The following is an 11,352-nucleotide window of genomic DNA, read 5'->3' as shown; positions in this document are numbered from 1 at the left end:
CCACTCCTTGGTATCTACCCAAAGGACAGAAGAATTCTTCATCAGAAAAGTGCTTGCACATCGATGTTTATTGTGGCACTCTTCATGATTGCTAAGACATGGAACCAACCCAAATGCCCCTGTACTGATGAATGGATTGAAAAACTGTGGCACATATACTCTATGGAATACTATTCAGCCATAAACAAGCAAACAAACAAAAAACAAACAAACAAACAAAAACACACACACACAACAAAACCCTAGCTTTTGAAAAAAGTGGAAGAATATGGAAGATTTACTACTGAGTGAAGCAAGCCAGGCTATGAAGGAGAGACATTGTATGTCATCATTTAATATATACTGAGTGTCTACACTCCATGACTGAAAATGTTTGACTAAAGGATGTACAAACCCAAGAGATGGGTGTGAATGCCAGATTTGGGGTGTGTGGAGGAGTGAGGCCTGGGGAAGAACATTTAGAGGAGGGATACAGGGACAGAGAATTGACAGGACAGGAAGGTGTGGTGTTACTTGTTGAAGATATTTTGATCAACTGGACTAGGGGGAAATGTTCACATATTGAAATGTTCACTTTGTAAGCTAAATAATGTGATTGAATGTATAAAAAATTAAAAAATAAAATAAAAAAGAATTAATTTTGCATAGATTTATTTTTAAATATACAATAGAGTGTGTGTTATAATCCTGGAACATGTTTTAGAAAACTCTAAGCAAATACAGAACTTGGGAATCATGAAAAGAAGAAACTATTGAATTACATAATATAAAAACAAGTACACTTTTTTATTTTACACTGGTCAAGAATATATTGAAAATGTGGCTGGCAGGTGGCATGGTGGTTAAGGGGACTGGAGTTCCACATGACTGACTGTGGTTCAAGTCCCAGAGCTGTCAGCTTGCTTTCTCACTTTTTCTTTTCGTGTCTCTCTCTGGTCAAATGAAAAATAAATAAATAAATAAAAGTTAAACAAAATAATTCTTTTTTAAAAAAAGTTTATCTCCTAGTCTACAGATAAAAAAGAATATATTAAAAATGTATAACAAATCAGCATTAACTCATTAAATTTAAAATGTTAATTTATTAAAATTAAATGTCTGCTTCATGAACTCTTTCATTAAGAAAAGAAAAATATAAGCTATAGATTAAGAAAAAAATTTGCAAAAGTACATCTGATTTGGACCATCAGATGACGTAATGGTTACATTGCTGGACTCCCACATATTCTACCACAGTTTGAATCCTGGACCTGGCAACTTAAAACTCAACTTGGACACGTGTGCATGTGTGCCCAAGATCTCAAGAGGAGTCTGGAGGAGAAGAGACTGCAGCTTGGCCATCCCCTCTGGGGAGTGATTTCTCATTTTATGTCTCTCTGTCTCTCCAGTGAGCATACACACTCTGTAGCAAAAAATCTCTCTTATAAAAAGAAAAACATATTTGATTAAGGACATAAATGCAGAATATAAATATCACACAGTTTTGCCAAAGAGAGAGAAAGCTAAGATGTGTTTGATATTTTCAACTCTAAACATGAGTGGATGCTTGCATACAGTAAGAATAGTGCTCAGATTTGGTTCGTAGCCTGTCAGTAGAATTGAGACTGCTGACCAACTGATGCCCGTAAAATAGCAATACAGTAGAAGTTGTCATTTTTCTTTCTTTCTTTTTTTTTTTTTTGGAGAGGTTTTTGCTATAGGGTGCGTGCGCTCGCCAGACAGAGAGAGACAGAGAGATAGAAAGCGAGAAATCACCCCCCCCAGGGGGGATGATCACGCCGCAATCCCTTCTCCTCCATTCTCCTCTCGGGATCTTGGGCACGCACGCACACGTGCCCGGCGTGAGTTTAAGCCACCGGGTCTGGGACTCGAACCGTGGTCGACTATGTGGGAGTCCAGCGACATAGCCATTACGCTAACTGCTGGTCCCAGAAGTTGTCATTTTTCTATCTTCAAATTTGTTCACCTAAAAGATTAGTCATTGCTATTTAAGATTATTTTAGAATTTGAAGCAAACTGAAACCAGCAAGAAAAGAGAATTAAAATTGTATGAATGGGTTGTTAGTCTCTAATTCGCCACCAAATTACCTCTTATAATAATTCACACAAAGAAAATAGAAGCCACCAAAATATATGAAATATTTGGGTAGTTTATTAGTGGGAAAATGAATCTTCTTATTAAGACTATCCTCATCTGTAAATTAGTGACACTAGTGCTCAAAATTTGCATCAGCATTAAGCTCATTTGTTGCTCTCCTAACCAAAATCTCACTGAAAATTCCATTATGATTTCAATTTAAGCTGGTTAAGTGTCATAATTGTCAGATTTAACACAGCCTGGTATAGTAGTGTATAATACTAGCCAGAATACAATTTGGGGGCACATTTTGTTTTAATAATTCATTCAAACATGAGGCTTATTTCTCATGTGGAAGTAATGTATCCATTTTAAAAATATTACTAGAAAAATAACCACATAACTACATAATGACTTTTCTGAGCACTGTTTTTGGTTTTATGCCCCTTCTGTGTTCAGGCTGTGTTATTTTTTGAAAGTAACTATTTTTACCATAACCTTCAAAGTATAAGAATTTAAAGAGAACTGATCAAACACACCTTTCTATTTCCTTTTCTTCACCATGTAAACATTACAAAATGAATGTTTGTAATGTTTTGTAAACATAAAAGGAATTTGAAAAAATAATATAAGAGGAGCTCTTAAAATTCAACAATAAGAAAATAAACAACCAAGGGCCCAGTTTAACAAGACTGTGAAAGGAGATAGTCCTCACAGCATGTGATGGTATAGATGCACAGGATCAGCAAGTACAATATAGTTAACAAGTCCATTGAATTAAAAACTGATTAGAAATACAAGGAACAGAAATAACAGGTCAAAAGCTAATTCTTAATATTTAAAAGTTATTTTTAAAAAGCAATAACAACAACAAAAACTCATAATGCAAAGGACACATAGAGTGAGGACATAAGCAGGTAGCTTAGAGAAAAAGAAATTCAAATCACATACTCTCAATATTGGGTTCTTGGGAATAAGTATTAGGTCTTTTTTATTTGTTGTTTCTTCCTGGGACCTAACACAAATCTGGGACATGATAAAGGAGACGTTCTGATTAGATATAATCAATTTCTCCTAATCATAACTGGGTCCAATTGCACATGTCCTCGTTACATAACTGTGTATTGAACACAAGGAACAATAGGCAAAGAGCTTGTTTGGTCCTTGCTTTTCTGGCTTACTTGATTTTGCTCAAAGCTCATAAGAGTAGGAGAGAGATCCATACCTGAACTTGGTGTTACCATCTGAAAGAAGTAGATAACAGTAAAGTATCTGGAGAAAGATAGTCCCATAGTTTCCATTAGGACCTGTAATAAGAAATGAGGCAGGTTCAGAAACAGGAATAACTGGAATAAGTAAGGAGTAACAGTGATAACAGGAGTAAATCACATATCTTTATATCTTCCCACAGTAATAAAAACTCTTTAGTAGAGTTGCCAGATAAAATATGGACTCTCAATTAATTTCAGATAAACAATGACTAATTTTTTAGTACAAGTGTTTCCCATGCAAAATTTATCATCCTGTAATTTTTATTAGCTAAATCTGGAAATCCTATTCTTACAGATGTTCAATATTATGACTAACTCCATTAGAAACTTACTTCTCATTAAAAGATTGCTTTGTCCAAGGCTAGATGTGGCTTGTCTTCAGATTTAGTAAACTTCAGACAGGATCAGCAGATGGTGTAATGGTTATGTCACTGGACTCTCATTTAGTTGACCGTGGTTTGAGTCCCAGATCCAGTAGCTTAAAACTCACACCAGGCACATGTGTATGAGTGCCCCAAATCCCAAGAGGAGAATGAAGGAGAAGGAATGAGGCATGGCCAGCCCCCCTGGGTAGTGATTTCTCACTTTTCTTTTCACTAAGTCTATCATTCACTCTCTCTCTGGCGAGTGCACACACTCTATGGCAAAAACCTTAAAAAAAAAGTAGCACCAGATGAACTTCTGGAAGAATCTAGGGATGGGTTCAGATCACCAAAAACTTGGCAGGGTAAGTATCAACAATATTCAATTACATTTAACTACCCAGAAAAGTTTAAAGACAGAGATTTATCTTAATTATTCTGATGGGAAAAACCCAGTAGCTTTTTTAGAAAATAACATGACTTTTTTGCCTTCAGTTGGAGCAATTTCTTTGAATTTTCTCCTGGAGAATTCTTTATTAAAGACAAATATGTTAACCTAAATGGCCAATAAAAAAACAGAGAAAAAAAATAAGACTGTCTTTCTCAGTCAAACGTAAAGGTTTTTCATTGGTTCATAATGGTTTGGCTTGTGACTCAGAGGATAAAAGTGACAATTGTTGCTTTGTCTCTCTCTCTCTCTCTTTAAACAACCAACCAACCAAAACATCCTGGGTGCTAGGGTTATAAAAAAGTGAACAGAATGTTGAATGATAACAATGTGAAAATGTTATCCTATCTGTATTCAGATAGCTCTTGTGACCTTGGAAAGCAATTCACTCTGCAACATAATGGCAGATATGAGGTCCACAAAGACTTTTAGCTTTTTTGGCTGTCCTAGGTGATGGACTTAAGGAAAAGTTCAGGGTAATGATGTGTCAGGAAGCTATGAATTTGCAACTTAGAGACGTGGGAAGAACCAGGAAATATACACCACATTTCTTTGTTTCTTTTTTTTTGGGGGGGGGCGACTTTTTTTTTTAATTAATTGATTTATTTTTAAAAATTTTTATAGGGAACCAGCAGTTAGCGTAATGGCTATGTCGCTGGATTCCCATGTAGTCGACCGCGGTTCGTGTCCCGGACCCGGTGGCTTAAAACTCACGCGGGGCGCGTGTGCGTGCGTGCCCAAGATCCCGAGAGGAGAATGGAGGAGAAGGGATTGCGGCGTCACCATCCCCCCTGGGGGGTGATTTCTCGCATTCTGTCTCTATGTCTCTCTCTGTCTGTCTGGCGAGCGCACGCGCCCTACAGTGAAAATCTCTCAAAAAAAAATTTTTTATATAGACATTCAATCACATTGTTTAGCTTACAAAGTGAACATTTCAATATGTGAATACTTCTCCCCAGTCTAGTTGTTTAGCTTACAAAGTGAACATTTGAATATGTGAACACTTCTCCCCAGTCTAGTTGATCAATATATCTTCAACAGATAACACCACACCTCCCCATCCCGTCAATGCTTTGTCTCCATATCCCTCCTCTATATGTCCTTCCCTAGGCCCCACTCCTCCACACACCCCACATCTGGCATTCACACCCATCTCTTGTGCTTGTATATCCTTTTGTCAATCTGTTTGAGTCATAGAGTGCAGACACTCGGTAGGTATTATGTGGGGACATACAATGTCTCTCCTTCATAGCCTGGCTTGTTTCAGCAATAAATCTTCCATATTCTTCCACTTTCTGTCAAAAGCCAGAGTTTGTTTTTTATGGCTTAGTAGTATTCCATAGAATATATGTGCCACAGTTTTTCAATCCATTCATCCGTACGGGGGCATTTGGGTTGGTTACATGTCTTAGCAATTGTGAATAGTGCTACGATAAACATCTACGTGGAAGCACTTTTCCAATGAAGAATTCTGTCCTTTGGGTAGATACTGAGGAGTGGGATTGCTGGGCAAGGCTTTTGCTATAGGACGTGTGCACTCGCCAGAAAGACAGAGAGACAGAAAGCAAGAAATCACACCCCGGGGGGGGGGTGGCCTACCACAATCCCTTCTCCTCCATTCCCCTCTGGAGGTCTTGGGCACACACATGCTCAGTGAGAGTTTAAGCCACTGGGTCTGGGACTCGAACCACAGTCGACTACATGGGAGTCCAGCAACATAGCCATTACGTCAACAGCTGGTCCCTATACCACATTTCCGAAATAGTTCTTCATCATCTCCCTAGTCATAAGACATGTGGATGGGGACTGAGTCCAGGTTCTGATCTTAAGAGTTGCAGAATTTGAGCAATGACTAAATGCATAACTCACAACGTCACTTAAGTTAAGGAACACTCGAGCTCAGCCTGGGGCCCTGAGACATGATGCAGGGACATTCAAGTCCACATAAAGAAGGTACATGTGGGATCAACAACATGAATGTCTTTGCAATCTGGATGATTTGGCTATAACCTCTACTGAGTGTTCAACTTTATATTTTCAGGAGATAGGTAAGTGAGTGGATAGCATCCAACATAGGATCCTAGTTTGTTCTCACAAGAGAATCTCTATCACTGAATATGGCTTTCTGCCAACAGTACTCTTTCATACACAACATTAACATACATATAAATTCCTTTTTTATTTCAATGATATGCCATACAACATTGTCGCTGACCAGGAGATAAATTGTATAGCAAAGAAAGCATAACAATGACCTCAAGACTAGGAAATTCACTAGTCTTACCATGTGCCCATGACCCATATGCAGCTGAAATGATAAATCTTTACGTAGTCCCAGGCAGGACCCTAGCCCTATGAGATGTTCCTAGCTAGTTGTACCTTAAGCCACTGTGGCAGAAGACACAGGCCTGGAAAGCAAGGAGTAGATATGGGAGGTGATCATCTCACTACATGACTTTATAACCTACTTGAAGAATTTTGCTTCTCCTTTGATAATCTTCATGTCTTTTACCATTTGTTTTTGAGGTTCTAGAGTACTGAGGAATTATTGGGTCATTGGAAAAATCATAGTGTATTTTATCTATGCAAAAGGGCATCATGACTTTTCCAATGACTCAATATTTCCACCATGGGGCAATGTTATGGATATGAGAAATTGGAAGCTAGACTGCCCCCTCTGTCCAGTTTGAACTTTTCATACCACCAAACCAAGAATCAGAAAAGTGACTCACTGGAGGACTATAGAGACTGATCTAAGGGCTAAAAAAGTGTCTTGACAAATAGTCCTGGTTCATGGAATATGGAAACAACTTGATAAAGGAACAGACACACAGAAATAAAGATTTGAAGGCTCCTATCAGGCTAAAGATCTCATGTACCTAAGTTGTTCATTGAAGTAATGGAGTACATAGAATGGGCAGTGGAAGAAGGCAGTCATAATTACCTGTTTAGATTTTTATGACCAGCTAGTCTATAACAGTTGTAATTTATATTTTTAAAATATGACCTTTTTTGTTTTGCCCCAGATACTTTATATGAATGACAATGGCCTAGGTTTTAGGAAGAAAATATGGCCAAATTAATATTCATTGGGATATGTGGCTTGTAGGATTGGGATACCCTTTGGCAAAGATGCAAGCTTTTTACCCTGCTGAAGAACAAGCCTAACTGTGACAGGGCTCTTTGGTAAGATGCAAAGGTTCTGGGTGTCTATTACATTTACTCTCCACACCACTCCAAAGAGAATTTGCAATAAAGTTGGAATGGAAGCCAAACTAAACTCCAGAAACAGACCCCAACATTTGATGGGTCATAATGCTATGTGGATATTTTAAATAGTGAGTAATAGGAATGAAGACGTTATAGGAAACGTCCACTGAAACTTTACTGTAAGGAATCCACACATATTAATCTCACTCAAGTGACAATCTTGATAATGTACACATTTCTCACTGTAAACTATGTGAGTTCTAAAGATATTTGAACAATGCGAGGAATTAGTGTTTAATGGGTACAGAGTTTCAGTTTGTAAGGATGAAAAAATTTTGGAGATGGGGGAACCAGCAGTTAGCATAATGGCTATGTCGCTGGACTCCCACGTAGTCGACCACGGTTCGTGTCCTGGACCCGGTGGCTTAAAACTCACACCGGGCGTGTGTGCGTGCGTGCCCAAGATCCTGAGAGGAGAATGGAAGAGAAGGGATTGCGGCGTGACCATCCCCCCTGGGGGGTGATTTCTCGCTTTCTGTCTCTCTGTCTCTCTCTGTCTGTGTGGCTAGCGCACGCGCCCCACAGTGAAAATCTCTCAAAAAAAAAAAAAAAGTAAAAAATTTTGGAGATGGATGGTGGTGATAGTTGCTCAATAATGTGATTGAGTTAATAATACAGAAGGGCACACTTAAAATTATAAATATCTTAAATTGTATGTTATATATAAGGTCATTGGGTGTGCCATGACAAATTTTCTATGGAAAAATGTGTCATGACTTTCCCAATGACCCAATATATTTTACCAAAAAATTTTTAAATGTTCCAAAAAAGTAAATATGCCAATAAGGGACTATAAATGTAAATAGAAATCATATCCAAACTGCCAGAAAAGTGAATCAGATCACAAAAGAAGAGATGTGTATCTTTAATCCAGTATGATCACAGAAATTTTCCTGATATTATAGAAAATATCTAATCCATGAATTTCCTGTTGTGTGTTTATTTTAGGGAAAATTGAAGTGTTTCTTCTATACTCTCCATGCCTGTTAAGGATAATTGAATTAAAATATTTTTATGAAAGCTTTCATGTCATATTTTCAAAGCCAATAATTTTACAGACATAATATTAAACCAATCACGAGGATTCCGCCATGAGATATTTCTCTAATTTTGTTAATCTTAACAAGCTACATTAGAGAACAGGCAGTCTGTTGCGATCCTGCAACCAGTGGGCACTAGTCTCACTACTATGTGCCTGAGTAATATCACGCATAGGAACAATATTTTCCGTACTTGTTACTAAACTGAACTCCAGAAACAGATCCTAATATTTGATGGGACATAATCCTACATAGTAAGTTTCAACTGACCCACAAAGAAGCATCAAGAAATTTTTTTTCCTGGAGGTGATCCAGATTTCTCACAAGCCTTACGGGTCTTCAGATATAGGTCTGACATGTCTCTAGAAATGTAGGGACAGGAGGGCTCCCAGAAGTCACAAGGAAGAGAAAAAGATGGAAGAAGTGAAGTCTATCCATAAAGAAAAAACTGTGTCCCTAAACTCTTCACTTACTTGAGCCTGGAGATCCCAGTTCAGCTCTCTGTTGTCTCTACAGAATGAGTCCCAGTTGAGTCACCTGAATTTCCAACAGGGCTTCTGTAGTTTTCCTGTAGCTAGGGAAAACTATGTTGGAGTTAGAGAGATCAGGCAAACTATCACCTATCAAAGTCTCTTCTCGGCTGTGAAACTCTGGGCATTTGATTCTGCCTCTGACCCATGTTTTTGTTTCCAGGGGAAATTCCAGGGGACTGTTTGTTTCAACTTGTGGGTGGAACTCTGTTCAATTTTAATTATAGTACCTGGCATCACACAAGTTCTGACCTGACTTGCCTTGCTCTTAAAGGAAGCAAAACGGTGTGATTTATGTAGTCTGTCTAACTGATGCTGAATAAAGGACTGATACATTTCTTTTGAATGCTGTACCTGTTCTTAGTAAGGAAAGGAAGAAAGTTTTGTTTGGAAGCACAAATAAAGGGCACAAAATTTAGATTAGTCCTTTAAGGAAGGCTTTAGAAAGAAACAACGGCTTAAAACAAGGCTTCTCTTGAATGAACAGTTATCACAGTGAAGTAAAGGAACAGAGGGCTTTCTAAGCAGAAAGGAAACACATGAGAAAAGAAGGTGAATTCAAAAGACTTCAAGTGGTTTACTGCGGCTGTAAAGGAATATAGGATGGGTGGATATGGTAAGAGGCGAGCTGTAGAGAGAGAGAAACAAAGGTAAGATTATGCCAGTGTAATTTTAAGAAATATGTATATTTTTAAAGTATATATGAGAAAACTTCAAAAAGGTCATGCAAAAACGGATTAAGATAGAAGTTCATTTTGGTGCAAGAAAACTTTGAACTCTATGCAGTTTTTTCATAATATATATTTTCCATAAAATTTTTGAAGACCACTCATATATACTTGTCTAATGTAATATACAATAACATTTACATATAACAGATAATATGTAACACATAAGTATAATATATAGCTACATATTTTAATAATGTTCATATATATATATAATATATAGCTATATATTTTAAAAGTATTCATATACATCTATGAATAATTGCATGTTATTCATGTATGGTTGCATATATATATATAAGCATATGTACATGTGCATATGTTCAGATGCACACACATGTATAACCTATGACTGTGTATATGTATAACACGTGTATATCTGTAAGAATGGTGTATGGATATATACATACATGACTATTCTACATATGCACAAATATATAACTACATAAACATATGCATTTATAAACAAATATAAATATGCTGATACATAAATCATCAGGGAAGAATACAATGAAAACTTAGAGTAATAATAGAGCAGGTACTATTCAGCCATAAAAAAACAACAAAACTCTGGCTTTAGACAGAAAGTGGAAGAATATGGAAGATTTACTGCTGAGTGAAGCAAGCCAGGCTATGAAGGAAAGACATTGTATGTCCCCACTTAATATATACTGAGTGTCATCACTCTATGACTGAAACTGACTGACTAAAGGATGTACAAACACAAGAGATGGGTGTAATTGCCAGATGTGGTGTGTGTGGAGGAGTGGGGCCTGGGGAAGGACATTTGGAGGAGGGATATGGAAACAGAGCATTGTCGGGACGGGGAGGTAGTGGGATCTTCTGTTGAAGATATTTTAATCAACTAGATTAAGGAGAAATGTTCACATATTGAACTGTTCACTTTGTAAGTTAAATAATGTGATTGAAGGTATAAAATAAATAAATAACAGAGCAGATAATATATGACTGAAAATATTTAAGATCTATTTAGGACATAGAATTGATAGGGAGAATTGCTAGAATGAGGGAGTTGAGGAAACAAAAACTTTAGGATGCCTCCCAGATTTCAGTATTTGACTGTATGATGAGAGACTATTATTTGCACTCTAGCTTAAAAGAATAACTTTAAGAAATGAAAGCAAGGGTCCAGCAGGTGGCATGGTGTTTAAGGCATTGGACTCTCAAGAGTTTCAGATTCAGTGGCTTGAAATTCATGCGTGCATGAATGCATGCATTTATGCATGTATGCTCAAAATCCAAGGAAGAGAATAGAAAAAAAGGGATTGCGGTATGGCCCTCCTGCTGATTGGAGATTTTTCACTTCACTTTCCTTCTTACTGTCTCTCTCTGATGAGCATATGGGCCCTATTGCAAAAACCTGAAAAAAAGAAAGAAAGAAAGGTAAAATATGGTAGTGAGTGAATTCATCTGGACTATATTGATTTTAATATACTTTATAATCTTGAGGAGGTTATATTTAAGAGACATTTGGGTAATTATCTAGCGCTCATGGGTTGTCTTTGACGCTCTCTTTGAGCACTTCACTTAGAGGCAGGAACTACAGCCTTTCCACTACTACAGCCTTCCTCTTATGCTGCAAGCCCCAAGACCTAAGGCTGCCTC

The 11,352-nt window shown here is 37.4% G+C and overlaps 1 protein-coding gene across 1 annotated transcript in view; it reads right to left on the bottom strand.

Moving 5' to 3' along the window:
- LOC102498597 (putative selection and upkeep of intraepithelial T-cells protein 1 homolog) overlaps window positions 1-9,093 on the bottom strand; it is a 24,853-nt gene extending 15,760 nt beyond the window's left edge. The window contains exons 1-2 of the mRNA XM_027771340.1: window positions 8,942-9,093; window positions 3,303-3,384 (exon numbers count right to left, since the gene is read on the bottom strand). Of these exons, the coding sequence (XP_027627141.1) occupies window positions 3,303-3,378 (76 nt within the window). The 5' untranslated portion in view covers window positions 3,379-3,384; window positions 8,942-9,093. The remainder of the gene's footprint in view (window positions 1-3,302; window positions 3,385-8,941) is intronic.
- Between the last annotated feature and the right edge of the window lie 2,259 nt (window positions 9,094-11,352).

The sequence above is a fragment of the Tupaia chinensis genome, unplaced genomic scaffold (genome assembly GCF_000334495.1).
Source record: "Tupaia chinensis unplaced genomic scaffold, TupChi_1.0 Scaffold000207_1, whole genome shotgun sequence".
NCBI classification, from domain to species: Eukaryota; Metazoa; Chordata; class Mammalia; order Scandentia; family Tupaiidae; genus Tupaia; species Tupaia belangeri.
Note: the sequence above shows the minus strand (reverse complement) of the source record. Positions and strands in the feature narration are given on the sequence as shown.